The sequence below is a fragment of the Sus scrofa genome, chromosome 8, assembly GCF_054392235.1.
Source record: "Sus scrofa isolate SSC_HxYL_T2T_F1_AM1 chromosome 8, Sscrofa_HxYL_maternal_Yorkshire_Landrace_v2.0, whole genome shotgun sequence".
Taxonomy (NCBI): Eukaryota; Metazoa; Chordata; class Mammalia; order Artiodactyla; family Suidae; genus Sus; species Sus scrofa.
This window is the reverse complement of record NC_139390.1, coordinates 128,102,202-128,125,250: the sequence shown is the minus strand read 5'-3', so window position 1 is coordinate 128,125,250 and position 23,049 is coordinate 128,102,202. Positions and strand designations below refer to the sequence as shown.

The following is a 23,049-nucleotide window of genomic DNA, read 5'->3' as shown; positions in this document are numbered from 1 at the left end:
CAGCATCTTCAGGTCTCTTGCTGGACAGCAGACTCTGGCCTGAGGCTTCTTAGCTCCATCTGCAAGGTCCCGAGGCACCTGAGCAGACCTTGTCAACCTGGGGAACCCTCTCGCTGGGTAGACAGCCCCCAGCTCCCCATGAGACACGCCCACCCCAGGTTCCCTTCAAGGGGCAAAAGGCACGGGTGGTACTTATCACACTAGCAGAAATGTTTGAATCTATCCACCTTAAAAGGATCATCCTGTTTATATGCCACTTATTTAAACCTTTGGATGACTGCCCAATACGTGCGAGCTGCCACACGGCACAACTCCACAGAACAAGCACCATGCATGACCCAGGGGTTGTGCAGTTCACAACCTGTGTAGCTACGCGTGGTGACCTTTGGGAAGAGAGGGTCACTCCCACAGATACCTCCTTATTGAAACCCACTTCCTGACCCATGATTTTTTTTTAACCTAATTCATGAATCCCCAGATTCCAGCAGTCATTACAGATCTCAATTGATGGCTGCAGGAAGTTAATAATTTTCACCTATCATTGTGTGAATGAAAAATATTATTTAGAATTTGGTTGTGACTAACTGCCCATAAGAGTCATGCTGGAGAAACAATGGGAGTGGCATTTCAACATCTTTTCTATTTGAGCCCTGAGCATCCAGCATCTTAATGTCAGGCTTCATTCGTCTTTGGACATGAGGAGAAGCAAATATCGCGGATAATTGGTAAACACACTTTTACAGCTTTATTTTAAAACACACATACACAAATTACTGCTCTGAACAAATGTTCATACTTGGCTTTCATCAGCGGCACAACTGTTAATTATAAACGCTTCTCTCACTTGCCTAAACCAGCCTGGAGGTGCTGACAGGGTCATTCTCCAAGAGGCTGGTTAACTGACTGCTTGTCAACAATTCATTCCCCGAGTATTGAAAAGCCAACGACCAGTCTCTTCCGCAGTCCAACTCAGCAGAGCCAGGCTGCTGGGATGGTCAGTTCCTGCTCCTTCTCAGCTCTGGTCCACTGCCTTGGCCTGGACTTCCCATCTCTCTCCTTGCAGAGCCAGACATCTGACAGTCGCTGTGCCCTGCCCAGTGTGTGCGTTTTGGGGCTGCCCAGGCAGCTCCCACTACTCTGTGCTCGCTTCCTCTGCCACCAATAATCCTGAATCCTCTTGCTCAGGGCTCTCAAAATCAGCCAGTCATAGGTGTCCGTTCTCCATCTTACCTAAACTCAGGACATAACCATTCTTGGTAAACTGCTTTGGTCTCCCTTGGTTCCCTGGAGTCACACGGACCAGCAGCACAGCCATAAAGAGCCCGGGAAGCCTCAGTGGGTCTTCAAAATCTGAGAAAATCCAAGGAGTCGCCCACTCCCACCTTCCTAACCACATTCTTTGTAGGTGAAGCCCAGGCAATTATGTTCTGAACAGGACACACCTGAACACATTTAGCGGCTATGGCTTCGGCTTAGACAGGGTACACCTGCGTCTTGCTGGATTTGCTATTCCCCTACTTGCCCAGCAGAAGACATGACACTCCTGGGTCAGAGACCAAGGACTGAATTATCTGCCGAACAGCAGGCAGCACTAGCATAATATTTGTCAGTTCTCCTCACCCCAGAGTCCAATGGCAGTGGCACCGAGGGGCCCAGATATTATCATGTTATATATTATTATATTTACGGCCCAGCTATGCAACCTGTGCTTCGGGACACTGTGGGTTTCTAACAAGCAGGAGGCGAGGCTCTTCCCTGTCCCAGAGAGACAGGGCCTCCTCCTTCAACCAACACAACCCTAAGAAACGGCCCAGGTGAAAAGCATGTTGGGTACGGCCAGCAAGACATGGAGAAGCCCAAGAGAGCCTTGGAGGAGTGTCTCCAAGCAACCTATGCATGTTCTTCAATTTACATGACTGTCCTCGTGGGGTTTATGGTCCCACCAACTCTTCCATGAGCCCCCTATGCTCTTCGCATCATGGTTACAAGAGCAGCAGCATTAAGCGGCTGTAAGCTGAGGTGTAGGTCACAGATGCAGCTCGGATCTGGTGTGGCTGTGCCTCTGGGATAGACTGGCAGCTACAGCTCTGATTCAACACCCCTAGCCCAGGAACCTCCATAGGCCTCAGGTGCGGCCCTAAAAAGACAAAAGAAAAACAAAATGGTTGTAAGAAAGAAAATTACTGTAGATTCAACGAATTTACTTCCATTAATCATTATTGGGTATCTGCCATATTTTAGGCATTTTTCTCGGCATTATTTCTATATACTATTTTATTGGAACTGTAGTATACTCTCACTAAATTAAAAAAAAAAAAAATCCAGGTAGGTCTTTGGCCTCAAAATGACCCTCTAGGCAAGACATGAGGAATGCTGGCATTTGTGATAAAGCAAGAGAGGGCTGATCAGGTCATGCCAGGAACAGACACGGTGAACAGCTGCAGCTAAACGTGAGAGGAAATCAAGAGATGTGGAATGGAGCGGCTGCCCCAGCTCGCAAACTAACCTCTCCATAAACCCAGCTGCCAAAGGAAACGTAGAGATACCATCTCCTCCCGTAGGTGCGGGACAAGAGGAAACAAAGCCGGGCGAAAGGGCAAAGTACCATCCTACAGAGCGCACTTCCCTAACAAGCAAAAGTCAATGTCCTCCGACACCTCTCCCGGGTGATCATGAATCCAAAGGCTGCACCTGTTCCAAGGAGTCATCACTTCCACATTCGATGCCCAGGTCAGCATTCACGGAGCACTCACACCCTCAGGCTTTCCAGAGGCATCATCTGACTCAATCTTTACAATTATCCTAGAGGGAGAGATACTGTTACCCACTTTCTGCCCCAAAGAAACAATTCAGAGTGATGACGCAACTGTTGATAGTCACACCGCTTGGAAGTGCCAAGGCCAATATTTGAACCCAAGTATTTTCACCCTTAACCCCTATCTTGAGGCAATACTCTCTGCCTAGCTGGGGCGGGGGTGGGGTGTTGGAAATAATATGTAAAGGTACCTTTCAAAAATATGTATATATTACCTTGTACTATCTGGAGCCCATCAGTGCAAAACAAAAATCTGCGCTCAGTCAATAAAAAACCCAAACAGGAAATATGTGGATTTGAAGATGAAGTTCATCACCACAGACTCTTCACACACCTAATAGCTTGTTTAATGGAATATGAACAATATCAGAGATGACCAAGAATTTCAAATAATACCTATGCCATCAAGCTTAAGCTATTCAAGATGCAACTTTATGTGTATTTAATTGGAAGCCTTTGCCACTCCGTTCACTTAAAAGCCACATATGGAATCCATATGAAGCAAGAGTTTTTCAGTCTGCTCATTCCAAAGCGCACGAGTAATGCATAATAAATAACCTGAATACTTACTTAACATAAGCAAGGCTGATGTTAAAGTGACTGCGCCCAAACTGTTTTTGTAGAACCAAACGGGGTCAAAGCGCTGGAGCTTGGAAACTTGAGCATTTCAGCCCCCACACAGCCGACAGACCGCACTGCCGACTGCATCCTCCTTCGATGCATAAATGGTAAACAGACTACCTTCTCTATCGTCCTCAGCACGACATAAAATCCGCAAGACTCCCGCCCTCCCTCTGCACGTCCGTCCGCCCAGCGCAGCGAGGTGGAGCCGGCTACGCCCACGGAGACACAGGGCGCCCCCAACACCAGCTGTTCCCGCTTTATACATTGGGGGCTTTGCCGGAAGTTTGGATGGGAAAGGAAAAAAAAAAAAAGGATTCCACTATTCAAAGAGGGGAAAAGGGAAAAAAGTAAAAACTAGAAGCCTAACCGATTTTTAATATCCATTTCAACATATAAATCTTGAGATCAGCTAATCAAGACTGCAAAAGACCAATTAAAGGGTGGTTCCAATACTTGAGCCCTAAAAAGACTTGCCGAAGAACACTCAATTAAATATTTGCACAGCCAATTCCTGTTCAAAATAATTCCAACCTTCTGTGCTTTCATCAGCAGGTTAAACTTTTTAAAGCATAAGAAAGAGATTTAGTTACCCCCCACCCCCCAAAGCAAAAAGCCCTGTCTTCTCAACTCCGGAATTAAATTCACAAATGAAGGAAGGAAAAAAAAAGGCAGGAGGGGAGTATGGTATTCAAGAGAAAAGATGCTTAAAATTTAAAAACTGCATTTAAAAGCTTCTTTCCAGTAATTAATGATCCGTTGGTGCCTCCAGCTAGTCTGGAGTAATTTCATAGTTCAAAGAGTTTATTTTCTAGTCTTCATCTAAAAACCCAAAAAACAAGAATAGTGTTTTCCCCAGCTTTTGTCGTAGGAACTGAGCTCTGATTTTTATTTTTAACTTTAAAAATAAAAGTTGCACTTAGTTTGCATATTTATAGATACTATAATAAGGAAATTTTAATCTTTTACTACAAATAAAATGGGAGGTCATATGGTCATGTAGGTAGTTTCTCTTTATTCAAAGAAAGCACAAATCTATTTACAAAAAAAAGTCCAAGGATATAAAGCAATATTTAATATGCATGAAGTATAGACACTGAAAACATACATATATTTTTAGAAGTCCAAGGATTTTATATATCAATTTTAAATGGAATATGTATTTCACAAACTGAAAGATTTTAATCCTCTTTTTAGGGACACCAATCCTTTCATCTCCAAAATATTGATTCTACTGCTTAAAAAAAGATGAGTAAAACATTACTTTCAAACTTTTATGCAGTTGTTTCAGACTGTCACTGGAAAGCAACTTTAAAACTCTCAAAGCATAGAGTAAGAATATTTGGGATCATTAAATCTTTCAGACTCAAGAAAAATAAATAAAATGCCAGATATAATGATATCTAGCCACCTCTTCATTCAATTTATTCTTCAAAAACTATAGACAAGGGTAAAAAAGAAATGGTACCAAAAAGTACCACTTTCCCTAGGACTCCAATTATGAGATTTTAAAAAAAATACTAAGTAGCATTTCTCACATGAATTGTCATGTGGGCAGTTGCTGTCCATCCTTGAATGAGTAGCACCAACAATGAGACAGGTATTCAGAAAGTTCCCAATTATATTTTTCTAAGTAAAGGTCATGTTGGAAAACATTGAAAGCTAAGAGCCTGGGTTTGAGGGGGTCGGGTTTTCAGTGACTTAACACTCTAACTCCTTCCTTTAAAAGTACAGGGTTTTCCAAATGCCTAAAGCAGATTTATTGATTTTTTTTTTTTTTTTTTTGGTTGTGTGAAATTGATGTTTATTCACAAGGTATTTGTTCTGTATGTTGAAATACTTATTCTAAATGTTATCCCGGGATGGGGAGAATACTGGTAAAGTCAGAAGCAATGCTTCAAAGCTAGTGATAGACAAGCACCTGTTTCCTTTACAAAGTTAAGTGACACATTTGGCTAAATTCAAATCCTTGTAAGTGATTACCACTGAAACTCTAAAATGAGGAGTTCTCTTGTGGCTCAGTGGGTTAAGGACCTGGCTGTGACACGGATTCAATCCTTGGCCCGGGAACTTCTGCATGCCATGGGTGCAGTCAAGAAAGAAAAAAAGTAAAAAATAAAATAGGCTTGTTGTTTGTTTGAGGCTGTTTGTTCACTGGTCTCAGGGCATTTGACTAAGAGTCTCCACTTTTAACATTATTTCACTGAACGTTATTGGACTTGAAGTCAATTTCTTTTCCTTAAAAACAAAAGGTCTATTAATGTTACCTTATTGTTTTTACAATAGAAAAGGATAACGGAAGTACCCCATTCTAAAAAATGCATCAAATAAATGGACTCATTCCAAATGGAACATAATCAATAGTAACTTGAAGGAAGAGGAGATGGAGGAGCAGAGGAAGAAATCTACTTTGATAGGTTTCCTAAGTATTGAAGGTTGATTTTCTGTTCGCCTGAAATCCAGTTTCCCAAAAAGTGCTTTCCCTGTTACACCTAAGATGTCGCTACTCACTGGGTCCCTGGTTAGCAGCATTTCAGAAATGGGGGTTACCCTTTTTCCCCCAATAGGAAAGAGAACCCAGAGTAAGCAAAAATGGCAACACATCCCTCTAATCATTTTAACTCTAGAGAGTCATCCATCTCACTAATAGGTTTCAGCTGATACATGCATGTCTTCCTGCAAATTACTTAAAAGCAGTGTTCCCCAAAGTGAGATTCCCTGGTGACCTGGGGTGTCAGAGGAGACAGTTTTGGAATACAGCGTTAAATAAGCTTGCAGAGGAAAGCCATCTCCTTTTCAACTCTCTTTTAATCCTCTGGCCTAGTCAAGGAGAAAGTCTCCCTTTGATGCCAGGATGCTGAACAGTCTCTATACTTATTAACCTCCACCGTAACAAAGGAAATTAAGGCTCAACTTGGGCCTGCCAGCAGGTGCCCACAGCTCCTGAGAAGTTAACAAGCCATACTCTGCATTTGCACTGTCTGCATTTGAATAGTGATCATTTTCAAGGTCCTTAAAGGTACTGCAGGTTTAAAAAACGGAGGACTGAAGAGCAAAGCGTTAAGCTGGAAATGGTCCGAGATCCTGGCAACTCAGAATGAGATCAGCGGGCCAGCAGCACCAGCCTCACCGGGGAGCACGTTCATGAACCAGATCTTGGGTTCCTCTCACACCTACTGAATCAGAATCTGCATTTTAAACAAGATCCCTCCCCACCTGACTTAAAATCTTGAGAAACTCTAGAAGGTACCAGCATTTGTCCAAAACCATGCAGGCAGTTTGCAAATGACTGAGCTTTGGGATTCCAGCTTAGGATCATGGGCTGGTCATCCTCCAGACACTCAGGGAAACGGGGGAGCAGAGGGTGGGAGGACAAGGCAGGAACCCCAGTGCTTGCCCCATGGGGACTCACAAACCATCAACTGTGAGCTCAGGGAGCGAATCCAAACCAGTGCTGGTGGGGGGTTGCAGGTAAGCCAAAATGATTTTAAATACGCTCCTATGATATCCTGTCATGCCACAATGTTCATCTTTTTTTACAAACAAATACTACAGTAAAAAGTCTCCTGTACCCTCCCTTTCATTCCTCCACCTCCCCCTTCAAGGGCTGGGGCTTTCTGCACACCTGCAGCATGGGAATGGGTGCCAAGGCTCCTGGCACCTACTAGATTAGCCTGTACCTGGTCTTCTCTCCCAGAGCCAAGCCCAGTTAGAGCATTATGCTTGGAAATAGGGCAGCCTGGGTCTTCAGTGTCAGGTGACAGGATGAGAAGCAAAAGGGCACAGCTCTCAGGCATCCCAGTAACATTCCAAAGGAGAAGCTGGGCAGTCACTCATTGATCAAGGTGGGTGACCCATTTAGTCCATGATCCAGGTAATTCAGGCTGAAATCCTGCGTCTTCGTTAGTTGGAAAGACATCCAAGGGGAGCGACTGAATTCTCTGTATCACTGACTCAGTGTTCACCTTCACAGCCTAAAGAATATGTCAGGAGTGCAGAGTAAAACCACCACCAAAACATGCAGGACTTATGACACCATAGAAGCTAAAAATATATACTTACAGCCATCTAGATATTTCCAGAATATCCAGATTTAACAGATTTTAACAAGAATGTTTCTGGAGTTCCCGTCGTGGCGCAGTGGAAACAAATCCGACTAGGAATGATGAGGTTGCGGGTTCAATCCCTGGCCTCACTCAGTGGGTTGAGGATCCTGTGTTGCCGTGAGCTGTGGGGTAGGTCCCAGATGCAGCTCAGATCTGGCATTGCTGAGGCTGCGATGCAGGCCAGTAGCTGTAGCTCCGATTAGACCCCTAACCTGGGAACCTCCATATGCCAGGGGTGTGGCCCTAAAAAGACAAAAGACAAAAAAAAGAATGTTTCTGTTTCTCCCAAGTGTTAGGTTTCACCCCAGAGTTCAACATCAGAAACTCAACTTCCTACCAAAAACACTAATATGAAACAGTTTGGTCTTGCAAAGAAAATGAAGGGGGAATTTAATGGGTAAATAAAAATGGGAAAATTAACAACAAACAATAGACACGAATTCATGGTCTGGTATCCATGATAAGAATTACATGCCTTTCATTACAATGAAAAGAACATTGTGAACATTTGTTAGATCTTTTTTTCTTTAGTTATTTTGAGAATGTACTGATGTAGGCAGAACATTACAGAGAACAAAAAATACATGCTACCATGTAAGATTATTTTAATGGTTCTGAAAGAAGTCAAGAAAAATGAAATCATGGGTGTTGAGCAAAAGGGAGTAATAATCGCTAATACCTATTGATTATTCCAGGCAGTTTATACATTTTAATTCCTTTCATCCTCATGACTCAAGATAGATGTTGCATCTTAATGTTACTATTAGCGACACTGATACTACTGCTAAGAATGCCATTTTGCTGATGAGACTTAACCCTAGGTGAGTAAGGAGCCTCTCTAAGGTCAAAAGCCTGGGAATGGAGCTAGTAAAAATCTATACATACTCCAAGTCCAAACTCCTTAACCCAGACTTTTCTGCCTGCCTCCCACCAGGGCACTAGAATGCCCAACTCAGGATGAACCTTTTAGCACACTCTAATGCTAGACCCCATAAAGAATTTTTCTAAAAGGTCAAGGACTGTGGAATCTTCGCAAGTTAAGAGGCTAAGCCGTACTGCTACTTCAAACAGGAAAACTAAGTTTGGGCCTCATATGCTTCAACAGTGATTAGAGGAGTTCCAATCATGGCTCCGCGGAAGTGAATCTGACTAGCATCCATGAGGATACAGGTTCGATCCCTGGCCTTGCTCAGTGGGTTAAGGATCCAGCGTTGCCATGAGCTGTGGTGTAGGTTGTAGACACAGCTCAGATCCCACGTTGCTGTGGCTGTGGTGTAGGCCAGGGACTACAGCTCCAATTCAACCCCCAGCCTGGGAACCTCCATATGCCACAGGTGCAGCCCTAAAAAGACCAAAAAAAAAAAAAAATATATATATATATAGTGATTAGAACTACCCACTTGGCAGAATTAAGTTTTAAGGCTGCTTTGGGGGAAATATTAACAGTTGGGGGAAATTTTTGTTGGAAGCAAAATATTATACTTTGAGAAATGCTTGAGTCAAGTACTCCTCTTTTTATTAGGACTACTTAATTAAGTACAAAGCGTTAAAATAGCTGGCCTGAATATTTATTAGAGCACCAGCTGTTCCCTCCAGATTTTCAGAAATTTGAGACCGAGTGCCAAGTATAATTTAGAAAAAATTTTCAACAAGTAAAAAGAGCCCTATGTCTTGCGATACTTATCCAAATAGTAAATAGTAGCTGGAAGAGGTATAGAACCTCACTAGGCCTTTTCAATGAGAAGAGCCCAAATGTTTTGCCAACCACTTCCAAATACTATTTCATTATTGAGGTTGGTGATCACATTACTTAAAAATTATACCTTACATTTCAAAATTAATGATCCTTTATGGACCTACAGATAATATCACAGTATTAACCACAGGGTGTATATGCCATTCTGGCTATGTTTGTTTAGCAGTGCTGATAACACAGCTCATAGAAATAATTTAGATTTTTATTCAAAAGTTTATTTCTTTCAAAAGATTTCCACTTTGGGAACCTAGGCATAATTGAATATAATTGAATATCTAGGTTTTTGTTTTGTTTTGTTTCTAAAGGAGGTGGGGAAGAGAAAGAAGTCAGGAAGAAAAGGTAAAAATTCATTATGTACACTATGAATATTCTACACTGAAGCTTTCCTTGCTCAAGAAAAGTGATAAATATCAGGTGGAGGGTGCCTCCGGTGTTTACTTTACTGTCAGCACTTGGAGACACTGCTGCCAACTTGGATATGAGAGAAGAAATATCCCTGCCAGTTTCCTGGTGGCCTAGGGGTTAGGGACCCAGCATTGTCACCACTGTGGCTTGGGTTACTGCTGTGGGAGAGGTTCGATCCTTGGCCCAGGAGCTTCCACTTGCCCTGGATGCAGCCAATTAAAAAAAAAAAAATCCCGGTCCGGGCATGACAGCAGAGGGAAGTCAATGAAGCCACCACAGAGGTACAGAAAGCAACTCCTCTTCTTTCCACCCCCAGACCAGGATACTCAGGGCTGGGGGCTCGGGAGGAGGCTCCGGGAAACAGAGCCTGAAAGGAAGGGCACCTTGGACGGGGTGCCAGGGCTTTGGAGGGGAGGATAGTTGGCTGTCTGGCATCAGCTGTTAGACCCAGTCCGCGGCACTGAAGTGTGCAGGACAGCAAGGGCAAAAGAACAAAACGTCTGTTTCTCCATTGTTTCTGTCAAATAAAGAAGCAGCCTCTATCCCTATAGGATGCTAATTTTTAGCATACTGATGGCACTACGAGAGGTTCTCTTTAGCAGAGACTGTCTCATTTTGTTTGCAGGGCTCTCAGGTTTAAAAATAAACTGGTATTTTGGGATTAATAAAAAATTCCATGAGAGATAAAACAGGCCACATTATTTTTTTTCTCTCCTAAGCAAAGGACACTCGCTTCATGTGTGATGCCATCACTCATCCTTTGGCCCTAGCCCTATACCAGCCACTGCCAGCTCCCCCAGGGTCCCCTCCAGAGAGTAATGACACAGCGATGCCAACATCTCGCCAAAAAAAAAAAAAGAAAAAGCTAGAACTTCTCCACCTCCGCTGGGCCTCAAGATCACCTGCAGGGATTGAAAACAAAACAAACAAAACAAAACAAAACAAAATTCCCACCAATAGCAGGGGCCCCATCCTAAACCTACAGAATCAGACTCCCTGGTGGGGGAAGAATGAAATTTCTCAACAAGTTACTGATAATGCTGCTGCGTCCGTAAAAGGGTGAAATAGCAGCGAATCCTACAGACAGCATCCCAATCAGGGAGAGGAGCTTCCTATGCATGAAGAGAAACCCACTACAAGAACATGACTTGACCTTCAAGATTTAAAATTAGCTGAAGGCTGGAGTTCCTGCTGTGGGTCAGTGGTTAACGAATCCAACTAGGAACCATGAGGTTGCGGGTTCGATCCCTGCCCTTGCTCAGTGGGTTAAGGATCCGGTGTTGCCGTGAGCTGTGGTGTAGGTTGCAGACGCGGCTCAGATTCCGTGTTGCTGTGGCTCTGGCGTACGCTGGCAGCTACAGCTGCTATTGGACCCCTCGCCTGGGAACCTCCATATGCCGAGGGAGCGGCCCAAGAAAATGGCAAAAAGACCAAAAAAAATTAAAAAAATAAAAATTAGCTGAAGGCTATCATGGTGGTTTTCAACTGTTTGTTTAAGCAGTGGACCCCTTTTTTCCAAGCAAAATCCTTCATAATATCCCAAAATATCAAACTCAAGGGCTGAGCTTCTCCAGGGGAAAGAGAGGGTAGAAACCCTCCCATCCAGGCCCCAGCACACCTCAAGGAAGCCCACAGCGGCTGGCGGCACAGTTTGAAAACCACTGGGCCAGAATAAGCCATTTAAATGGGATAAATACAGAGTGCTAAATCTAAATGCAAATAATTAACTGGAGAGTTAGGGCTTCTGATTAGCACTTAGCCTAGAGAGACAGGTTTAACAGAAGTTCACTTGAAAAAGCGATGAAGGTTTCAAGGAATTCAACTGGAGCCAACCATGTTCCCTGGCTGCCAGGAAGAGCATGTGCAGTTTAGCCCGGGTTAATAACTACTATTTGTACGGAGAAATTTGTCTTTTAGAAAGCACTTTCAGAGTTCCGTTGTGGCGCAGTGGTTAACGGATCTGACTAGGAACCATGAGGTTGTGGGTTTGATCCCTGGCCTTGCTCAGTAGGTTAAGGATCCGGCATTGCCATGAGCTGTGGTGTGGGTCTCAGACACGGCTTAGATCCCACGTTGCTGTGGCTCTGGCATAGGATTGGCAGCTGCAGCTCCGATTAGACCCCCCTAGCCTGGGAACTTCCATATGCAGTGGGTGCAGCTCAAGAAAAGGCAAAAAAGACAAAAAAAAAAAAAGAAAGAAAGCACTTTCACAGGCATGATCTCATTTAATGCTGGATGACAATTCTGCAAACTATTGGAATTACTGTCACCATATTAGGGGTGAGCCACTGAGGAAATAATGTGTGGGAGTAACTTCCTCAAAGGTGAATCCAGGCTTCTGCCTCCAGGTCCAGCAATGGCTTAGAGACTTAAGGGGGAGCTCAAGAATAACAGTCCATGGCTTTCTGGATGGTAAGAATGGCCTGTGAAAAATGTGTTCCATTCTGGTTGCTACATTCATGGAGGTGTGTCCAAAGGGGACCACAGGCAGAGTGCCAGAAGCAGGGCAAAGAATACTCTGAAAATAGTATATGAATTACATATGGAAGATCTGAGACCATTTAAAGATGGAAAGCAGAGCATTTAAGAATGACAGAATGGGAACCTCCATATGCCGTGGGCGCGGCCCTAAAAAAGACAAAAAAAAAAAAAAAAGAATGACAGAATGGCGGGGGTTTCTCTGTTTTTTGCTTTTTAGGGCTGTACCCATAACATGTGGAAGTTCCCAGGCTAGGGGTCGAATCAGAGCTACAGCTGCTGGCCTACACCACAGCCACAGCCATAACTACACGGGATCTGAGCCATGTCTGAAACCTACACCACAGCTCACGGCAACACCAGATCCTTAACCCATTGAGCGAGGCCAGGGATCAAACCCGCATCCTCATGGATGCTAGTCAGGTTCGTTATCTGCTGAGCCATGAAAGGAACTCTCCAGATGGCTATTTTTAAATAATGAAGGGCTATGCAGAAAGGAGATAAGTCTTAAATTGTATCACACAAGAATAACTTAGTACCTTCCACTTCTCCTTCCTAAAAAATACAGCCCTAAAGTCATGAGTGGGGACAAAGGAAGGTAGGCCTTTGTGCAGGAACAGGTATGGGGAGGGACGTGGAAGCCCAGAACAGGATTTCAGGGCCTGATTAGAGTGAGACAGGTGCTCACAGTGGGACATGGGGTTGTGGCCTATCATGTTGGCGCACCGGCAGGAAATGAAGGCAGCTATGTGAAGAGCAGGAGCAGCAGCAGAAAACAGCCTACATAAGGGGAGATGCAACCAAATAAGAATATCATTAAGAATAACAGGAGCTAGGAGTCTGTCAAAGAAGGGAATTATAATATGAAAAAGGAAAAAACAAAAATACACCCTGTGGTATCAGACAGGGGTTTGAGGAGCCAGTGCAAACTCACAGTTTTCAAAACATATAGCCAGGTATAGAAATGCGGATGTAAACATGTACATGTGTTTTGTACATGTGCGTTGTACATGTGTTTGAGGAACCAGTGCAAACTCAGTGTTTTCAAAACATATAGCCAGGTATAGAAATGTGGATGTAGGGAGTTCCCGTCGTGGCGCAGTGGTTAACGCATCTGACTAGGAACCATGAGGTTGCAGGTTCAGTCCCTGGCCTTGCTCAGTGGGTTAACGATCCGGCGTTGCTGTGAGCTGTGGTGTAGGTCGCAGACGCGGCTCAGATCCCGAGTTGCTGTAGCTCTGGCGTAGGCTGGTGGCTACAGCTCCGATTAGACCCCTCGCCTGGGAACCTCCATGTGCCGCGGGAGCGGCCCAAGAAATAGCAAAAAAAGACAAAAAAAAAAGTAAAATAAAATAAATAAATAAATAAATAAATAAATAAATAAATAAATAAAAGAAATGCGGATGTAAACATGAACATGTGTGTTTATACATACACATATTCCACAGTCCTGTCCACTGAGAGGTGCTGGGAGGTGAAAGCCTCAAAGCAATGAGCACACTTAGCAACTAGATCTTGGCTTCTAAATACCATCCTCCACTCAAAGGAACCAGGGCTCCTTGGAGACACGGCTGACACAAAAGATGACACCAGTAAATTACAAGATGAGCTTGGAACATCTTGTTCTGCCAGAAGGCAATGATGATCTCAAAGAATGATGGGAGCTGAAGGGCAGAGGAAGCAACATGAGAAGACCACCACTGATAGCCAAGCCTGGAACCGACTGGAACATCCAAGTAAGTAATGAGAGTGATGGTTTAATTAAAACATACTAAAAAAAAAAAAAAAGAGAGAGAGAAAGACCATAAGTTCTGACTGGTATAAATAAATTAACTAGTAGACTGAGGAATGGGCTATTTACATAGTTTCACAGTAACCTGCCACACAATATATACAAATTACAAAAGGGAAAAGTATCACTTTATGGTGGAGAAACTTGGCAGACAACCCTTTAATCAAGTGACCATTGATTAAACATTAAACACAAACAGAAATCAGTGCCACCTGATGGATGCCATGAGAGGAACACAGCACTGTTTCTGTAATTCTCCTGCCAAAGAGGCACAGCCTGAATCTAAGAATGAAAACATAGCAGAAAAACACAAATTGAGGGACATTCCACAAAATAACTAGTTTAAACTCTTCAAATGTGTCAAGAACCTCACAGTGAAAGACTGAAAGAGACTAAAAAGACCCAACTAAATACAATGTGTTTTCTGAATGGAATTCCTTTGCTTTGGCAGATAAGATTGAAATAACCGGACAACCGGGAAACTTGAATGTGGTCTAAGATTTAGGTGGTAGAACTTTATCTGCGGTAATTTCCTGGCTTTGATGGCTGTACAGTGCTGAACGAGGAGAATATCCTAGTTTACAGAAAATAGACACTGGTAGCAACCTTTCCTCAAATGATTCAGGATAAAAACAAACGGTACCACTTGCAATTTCACTGCAGGTCTGAGAGTGTTTCAAATTAAAAATCAAAAGAGTAAATTAGGAAAATGGAAGGTCCAAGGGCAAAGACTGTATCTGGTTTGAGGAAGAGCTGAAACTCCCAAATGATTAAAGTGGTCCCAAAACAGACCCATCCTTGGGAGCTTTGGCAAAATGTCACAGAGAAAACGCTTCACTAAATAGGAAGTTGGAGGAGATGATGCCTATGCACTTTGCAAAGATTCCGCCATTTGTTACATGCAACAAATGTTTATTAATCAGCTACTGTGTTTCAGACAATCCGCTAGACATTGAGCTTCTGAAAGTGACTGAGAGACAGTCCCTGCACTTGAAGCCCTTATATTCCAGTGAAAGATGATTCAGAAGTCTAAAGTTAGAATCCAAGGACAGTCATCAGTGTTACATACAGAAAGAAGCATGTGACTCAAGAAGACTGTCATTATTTTTTTATTAAAGTGTAGTTGATTTACAATGTTGTGTCGATTCCTGCTATACAGCAAAGCGACCCGGTCATACATATAAATATATTCCTTTTCTCATATTATCTCCCATTACATTCTATCCTAAGCGATTGGATGTAGTTCCCTGTGCTATATACAGCAGGACCTCATTGCGTTTCCATTCTAAATGTAATAGTTTGCATCTACTAGTCCCAAACTCCCCGTCCATCCCACTCCCACCTTGTGGTTCCCCCTTGGCAACCTCACGTCTGCTCTCCATGTCTGTGAGTCTCTTTCTGCTCTGTAGATGGAGTTCATTTGTGCCCTATTTTAGATTCCGCATATAAGGGATCTGGTACTTGAAGTAGCCTGTCATTAATTTTTCATTTATGAATTTTCAATAGACTACACAATAGTTTATTACTCTATCATATTCCCTAACATTCTCATCCCAACATTTTTGTGCTTGTGGGTGGTGTTAATTGAGGCATATGCAAAAACTTTATCACTTTTCAATTATGAACAGATGTAAATGACTTACTTGATGTTTTATTTTAGAATAACAAGCATCTTCTAAAAGAGGTTTCAAACAAGAAGCTAGGTCTGGAGTTACAGCAAGAAACAACATTCTAAAAGGGAACCCTGCTATGTTCTTCAGCACCTCAAAAATCACTCCACGTCTTCATGCTCCAATTTCCTCATCTGTCACAAAGATGTCTTTATATGCTTGTGAGATGCTTTAAAATATTTGGAAGAAAGACAAAATAATTATAAAGCTCTGCTAAAATACAGGTTGCTTTCACCTTTTGCCAGGGACCAACTATCACTGTGGACATACTAAGACAGAGTGATCCATCTAAATGAGCTCACCTTGGCAGTTTTATGGTGGGTGGAATATTGTTTGGTTTTCCAACTTTTCCCCTGACTTCATTTCAATCTTCCAGGCATATCATCAAGAGAGAATGCTTCGGTGTCTTCTCACTGACCCAAGAGTGAGAGGCCAGACCAAGCAAGTCAGTATTTAATTACTTTCCCCACTGAGGTCTGTGCACCCTTCTTACGCTTTTCCCATTTGACACTTTCACATCCATATTTAGCTTTCTTCCTACCATCTCCCTGTAATTCAAAAGGCAATTTAGACTCCCATATGGTTGCCATCAAAGCTAACAGATGCCTAGCAAATTAAAACAAAAATTATGACTTATAAACTGCCGATGTATCATCATTCCAGAACATCTTACAATTTATAGTGAATCATAAGATAAAGCTTCCTACTTGATGCCCCCCATAAGGTTCCCTAAATCCTTCTCCTCTCTGAACTTAAGCCCTGTGGAAACAAATTAGATGCAGCACTCTTGCCATCAAACCTGGAAAAACCTCCACTTAAAGACACAATGTAATATTTGAAAGAACCTCAAAGAGAAATTTGGCCTCAAGTATCCAAAGCTTTCTAATCTTTGAACAGCAAAAGAACAGAGAAAAGTAACTTGATTTTCCTAAGTCATTCAGGCTTCCACTGATCCACCGTTCTTTTTTCAAAACAAGTGATAATCAAATCTATTGAACCCATTTGCTTCATCTCCTTGGCACATATTAAGAGGAGCATCATTACCTGGTAGTAACGATGCCGAAGTACCAGACTAAGATATTCTAGAAACTCCATGGCCAGGATGTAACTAGCACAAGATCTGGAGACAATGACACACACCATATTCACCATTTGAGCTCACTGTGCTGGGTAATAGCATCCTTGAATCCACAACTGTATTGGATAATGTTATCTTTCTTTTATAAGCAAAATTAAGGCTCACTGAAGCAGAGTATATTTTCCAAAAATGTTCGCAACCCACACGACCTTGACACTTGTCCAACACAAGAGGGAATTTCTTTCTTCACCCCCTTGAAATTGAGCAGGCTCCATGCATGTTTTCACCAGTGGAATAGATGAAAGTGACAGTGGGCCACTTCCAGGAGTAGCCCTAACTGGCTAAATGTTTCTTCTTCCAGTCTCAGAGACAGGAAGGAGCCACATTTGGGGGTTCTAGACAACACCTCTGGCTGAGCTCTCAGCAAACATCAACTGCCAGCCATGTGTGTGTACCATCTCGGGCATCCCACTCCAACAAGCCTTCAGATGACTCCAGCCCAGCCACGTCTCCCTGCAACTGCATGAGAGAGTCCAAGTACAGATGAGCCTGCTCCAATCACGGAACTGTCAGATATTATAAAGTTTTACTTTAAACCACTACCTTTGGGGGGTTGTTATGTAGCAATAGATAATCAGAATACTGAGGTCAATTTACTTGCTAGGAACAGTTGACTATTTTAGAGTCAGAACCTAAAAAGGTCCAGAGCCAAACATCTGTTAATTGTGGGTGATGGGAAGTAGAGGTGCGGTACCCAAAAGAGACAACTTTAAAACAAAACTCCCTTTCTCTTCCCTCCCTCACCCCAGAGCAGGGTTTTCCAAAAAATGTCCTAGTGTGGTGACACCCTCGATAAAATCAATTCCCTTCTGGCTTGTGTTCCTCCAATATAAAACAGGGAAAATAAGATTTTCCTCCACCCCCCTGTGATAGCTAATGAGAAAGGAATCTGGACAAGATGTTGACTTTGTTACTCAGAATATCATTACAACCATTATATAAAAGGATTTAGATTTTACACATGAAACTAACTCTAATAATAAAAATATATTTAATGACTCACAGGACTACATTTGAGAGTCACAGTGGGGACAGGAAAGAATGCATCTTTTACCAATAAGTGAATAAGCCAAGAAGAAATTAGGGAAAGATTTTTTTTTTTTAATGAACGGATCTTTGAGGAAAAAAATAAAGTATAAAAAGTGACCTTCAAACAAGTCTCAGTAAGAAAAAAAGTCTATAATTTAACAAATGCCCCCAATACATGCTACTTTCATTATATGTCAGGGCCCACTTCTTGTGTTCTTCTCCCCTAGCTCAAAGGACTCACACTTTTTCAGAACTAAAAGAACCTTACAACTTCTCTAACTTCCTTTTTTTTTTTTTTTTTTTTTTTTGGTCTTTTTAGGGCCACACCCCAGCCATCTGGAAGTTCCCAGGCTAGGGATCAAATCTGAGCTGTAGCTGCTGGTCTACACCAGAGCCACAGCCACTCAGGATCCAAGCAGCATCTGCAACCTACACCACAGCTCATGGCAACGCCGCTGGATCCTTAACCCACTGAGCGAGGCCAGGGACCAAATCTGCATCCTCATAGATGCCAGTCAGATTCATGACGGGAACTCCTCTAACCTCATTTTAACAGCTGAAGAACTAAGGCCCAGGGCAGTTAACTGAGTAGCAAGAATTAAAACTACTCATTAGTAAGTGAATCAAACGCTTAAACGCAGAGGCTACCATGGTCTCAATTTTTATTTTCCCAGAACTTGTCCTCAAAATGTCTTCAATGGTCCTAATTTTTTTTTTTCTAGAATTTCACAATGTAGAAACAAAAGATTAGGAAATCACACTCTGTTATCAGTGTCTGCTTCACAACTGTGTCCAGCAGTCACAGACAGGACGGTGACTCTGTAGAGAGCAGAGGTGCCACTTTACAGAAGAAGCAGGCTGCCAGTTCCTCACCCTGGTTCTGCAGTCACTAACATCCTAGTCTGAATTACTGTGATCAAATATCATGGCTACCTTCCTATGGATCATTGCTTCAGAGATCAGGGTACTGACAAACTGGGAGATTCATACATGGGCTGATTCCGAAGCAGACGGCAGCACAGGAAAGGGATGAAGGGGTGTATGAGTGGAAGGTTTTAGCACAGAAAGGAGGATCCAGTGTCAAAAGCAGAGTAAGAGAAGGGTCCTTATAACAAAGGCGTCTACAGAACAGTTCTGTCTGGTGCAGCTGGTTTGGTTCCATCGTCCACACCTCCTTTCAGGCTTCCCACAGAACTCCTCCCAGAAATGAATACCTTCAAAATCAGACAAGATGTGACTCTCTTCTGGAACTCTGTATGCAAGCACTCCGCAATTCCAGAGGTTCTTTGACGCCCTCCACAATTCCAGAGGTTCTGCTCCAACCCGACCCACAGAAAATACTAAATGTGCCTCTGCACACTCTGCGAAATTACACCAAACTGTCAGGGAAAAGGCTCAAATCCCTTTATTTCTTTACCACCTCCTGATATGAAACTTCAGAGAAAGCTCCTGGGTGCTTTTTGTTGCCTGGCAGCTGAAATGTGCAACTTTTGGAAGTGTTCAAGTAGAGTCAAGAGGCTTGAACTCACGACCCCCGACCAGATCCAGTCCCAATTCGATAGTCCCTGACTCTCAAAGTCATGAAAGTTTCAAGTTCAGATAAAATCAAAAGGCCTCGCTCAGAAATGTGACTGCCCACCACTTTTCAGCATTTCCAACAGGGGTTGAAAAGAAGGAAGCCAAGAAAGAAAATAATTTCTTCTTCCTGTATGTGTAGCAGCGTCTGACTGTAGGGAGGTGGCGGTTAACAGAAATCACGTCCAATCCCTGGCCAAAAAATATTCCCTGTGAATGACTGGATCTACTATTTATTCATATGTCCCCCCTCTTTATTTTTAATTAGTCCTGAGGCCAGATGACAGCTGACACAGAAAGTCATCTCCCATTCCTTTCATTTCCTTTTGCCAAACATGCATGAGCAATGCAAGACACTCCTATAGAAAATAGGAAATAAAATAGCCTGGTAAATGTGTGACAGAAAATAGAAAAGAATACGAAGAGCTGTATTGACAACTATTCTCATAGATGTATTCGCTGGCAGCAAATGGCCAAAATTCCAAAATTAAAGGAGAATCAAAATAAATACCCTGTGTTCAGACTGCTGTGGATTATTATTGATCCCACCACTGGATTACTGTTTATCTCACACTGACCCCACGCTGAACAGCAACTTGAGAACAACCCCCCCTTCCTTCCCCCCCCCCCACCAAGGCCACCATCTTTACTTTCCATGGGGGGAAGGGAGGGGTACCCAGTAAGGAAGAGGATGGGATGGAAGATGAGAAATAATACGGTCTTTGAACCAAGATTTTCCCCTTGTCCTAGTGAACTCTTTGTCTGGTTGCTTAACATGTTTGTGAGATCAAGGAAAAGCATCCAAACAAAACAAAAGAGTGGGCGCCCCAGCCTAATTACAATAGTGCCCAGCACACTGTAGTGCCTACAGAGCATGGTTTGAATCTTTCATTCAAGCATTTGCTCTCTCGGTACCCCCACGGAACGTGTCTTGTAACACCTTCTCCTTTGCATTTCTCCAAGGTTTCCCCAAAACAGCCCGCTCTACGTCGCTCCTCAGAAAAGGAGGACGTGAGACACGAACACACTGAGACATATGTTGATGGTGACTTGTTATTATCCTGACAATAATACAGAGAAAGAAAATCCCTCCACCCCACGCGCCCCTCGTCAGTCCATGATGCCAAAGAGCTCTTTCCAGATGAAGGGGAAAAACGTGCAGGAAGCGTTATTTACGTGCACATTACAGAACCATATACCACCGCATCTGCATCCTACACAAAGCCGGAGATGGTGCAAGAAGATACACGCTGAGCATGGCACAGACCAGCCGCGGCAACACGGAGCCAAGCCCTCGTCCAATCAGATCCGTGTTAGAAGGTGGACCTCAGGGTCGGCTCTGCCCGATTAGCCTTCCCTGTTATGACACCACGCTCTGCCCAACATCCATATCCCGCCGGGAGGAAATTTCATTCGAGTGGTTGCTCATTTCTCAAACTGCCGAGTCCTTTCTTTCATATGCATCCATGCTATTCGTCCCTCAAACAGCCACCCCAAGGCCTGGGTGCCCCCTTTCCAGCTCGGGTTCTCTTTTTACCTCTTCCCATTCCTAGAAAGGATTAAATGTTTATCTCTCCGACGCGCAGGCTGAAAGGCGGAAGGCAAAAGCCTCTCCGTGCTCCAGCAAGCGCCCAAGGGGCTGCGAAAAGTAAAGGCAGAGAGCAACGTGGGGGAAACCGTCGCGAATCGATCGGCCACAATAGTTGAAATCCCAGAAGCGCTCTAACTTACCCAAAATATGACATTGAAGCCAAATATGAAATATTTGATGCAACAACTGACTTCAGGACCCTTGTAATGCTTCCCGGACATCCTCTGGGTTCATGAAGACACTTGCCCCGGCAGCCCGAGTTTGGAGCCCCGGAGCACCGTTGCTCAGAGCGGGCCGGAGGGGAGCGGGGGGCTCAGAGAGGCCGCTCGCTGCCGCGGCGCGGCGGCCCGGGCTGAGCAGCGCAGGGACCCACCGGCGGAGAGCGGCTCCCGCACCTCCAGTCCCTCGCGCGCCGAGGCCGCCGGAGCCGGAGTGGCTGCGAGCGGGCGGGGAAGCGCGCGCTGCAAACCCCTAGCTTCGCTGAAGGTGGCCCCGAGCACAAGGAGAGCGCCCAAGCCCGTCCGCCAAACGATCTGTCCGTCGGTCCGTCTCCGGGCTTCGGGCAAATGCGGCCGCGGCAGATGCTGGTGGAGACGCTACTAGCCCGCCTGTCCGCTCGCGCGCTCCCTCCCACCCCTCGCTCCGCCCGCCGTTCGCTCCGCCCGCTCAGCCGGCGGCTCCACCGCCCGCGCCGCCCGCAGCTCCGCCCGCCGCCTGCCGCCCGAGCATCAGCGAGGTGCGCGCGCGCAAGGGCTCGGGCGCTCTCGGGCGGCGCGGCACCACGTAGCCTCGCCGCCCCCTCTTTCCAGTCCTCTCTGCTCCGCCTGCTCCGTTACTCCCCGCCCCTTCTCCCTCCAGGCCGGAGCGCAGCCGACCCCAGAGCACCGCGGCCGAGTAGGTGGGTAGGATGGCAGGCGGAAGGGAGAAGGAGGGGTGCCCGGCAAGCACGCCCATTGAGAGCAGCCTGGAGGAGGGACTGGGATTGATGGGCAGCGGGCCCCCCCTCTGTCACCGGCAGCCGCACTCAGCTTCTGGAGGGACGTCGGGGAGAGGGTCGTCTCGGGGCGAGAGGGCCCGGTGAGGAGGCATCCAGAGTGACAATCCACCCACCACCCCCGCCGCCGCCCGGACGAACCTTCTTCTGGCTGTAGCCACACTCACACCCCCTGCTTTAACCCGGGTTTGTTACAGAAGACGCCGGGCCGCGAGCCGGAGAGGAGAGGGGTCGTAGACTTTGCTAGGAGCAAAGGGGAGGAGAAGGTGTTAGGGAAGGGGAAGAAAAGAGGCGGGAAATGCGGGCAGCGAATCGCGAGGTTGCATAGAAAAGCCCCCCCCCCCCCGAATCCCACTGTGGCTCCAACCCAGCCTCCCCACCTGCGAGAGGAAAAGGCTTGTCCTAGAACGGGGACGAGGTTGGAGAGATGGTCCCAAGGAAGCCTTTCCCGGGATTCGATCCTCCTCGCTCCAGAACCTGTCCCCAGCAACACAAACCCGGCCTGCCAAGCCCCCCCCCCCCCCCCCGGTGGAATGGAACCGAAGGAAATTGACTGGTCCTAATTCTAAGAAGGAATCCAGGAGTTCCAGGGCAGTCCTCTGGGGACTCCGAGTTGGGTCTGTAGATCATAAACGATTCCGCATTGAGCTCTGCGGAAGGAGAGAACCTGCCTGCAAGTTGTGTCGGAGGCCTACCTGAGAAGGTGCGCCCGTCAGCTGCGTGTCCGCCTTCCTCCTGGAGCATCTTCATAGATGCTGGCAAGTGGGGACCAGTCTTTCATGGGAAAAAAAAAAAAAAAAAAAAGAGTGAAGAACTGTTCACAACTGTGTGTAAACGTCTTGGGAAAGCTAGAAAGAGGTGAGATTAGGAAAAACTTCCAGCACCACCCTGTGTGACCTGGTACTGGGCACAGAAATCTGCACGTTTGCTAAGCACCCGTGGTGATACTTAAGGGCGTGGGAGAACTTTTGGCATAGGGTTTTCCTAGTTAACTACCTCTCACTTTTCTCAAAAAAAAAACAAACAAACAAACAAAAAAACTAGAGCTAGCTAATGGACAACCTACATGGAGGAGCAAG

General features: G+C 44.8%; 1 protein-coding gene and 1 long non-coding RNA gene across 7 annotated transcripts in view; one reads left to right on the top strand and one right to left on the bottom strand.

Annotated features, from left to right (window-relative positions):
* Positions 1-23,049, top strand: part of LOC146401035 (uncharacterized) — a 271,100-nt gene that overhangs the window by 17,101 nt on the left and 230,950 nt on the right. The window lies entirely within an intron of this gene.
* TSPAN5 (tetraspanin 5) overlaps positions 1-23,049 on the bottom strand; it is a 253,303-nt gene that overhangs the window by 163,678 nt on the left and 66,576 nt on the right. For 2 of the 6 annotated variants that reach the window (XM_084973372.1, XM_084973374.1), the window contains exon 2: positions 22,666-22,744. Coding sequence is in view for 2 of the 6 variants with exons in the window: in XM_003357070.5 (XP_003357118.1) it covers positions 21,117-21,197 (81 nt within the window). In the remaining 4 variants the exon portion in view is untranslated. Of the gene's footprint in view, positions 1-3,385; positions 3,672-21,116; positions 21,607-22,665; positions 22,745-23,049 lie in introns of those variants that run through there. The other 4 variants (XM_003357070.5, XM_084973370.1, XM_084973371.1 and 1 more) reach the window with 2 other exon arrangements.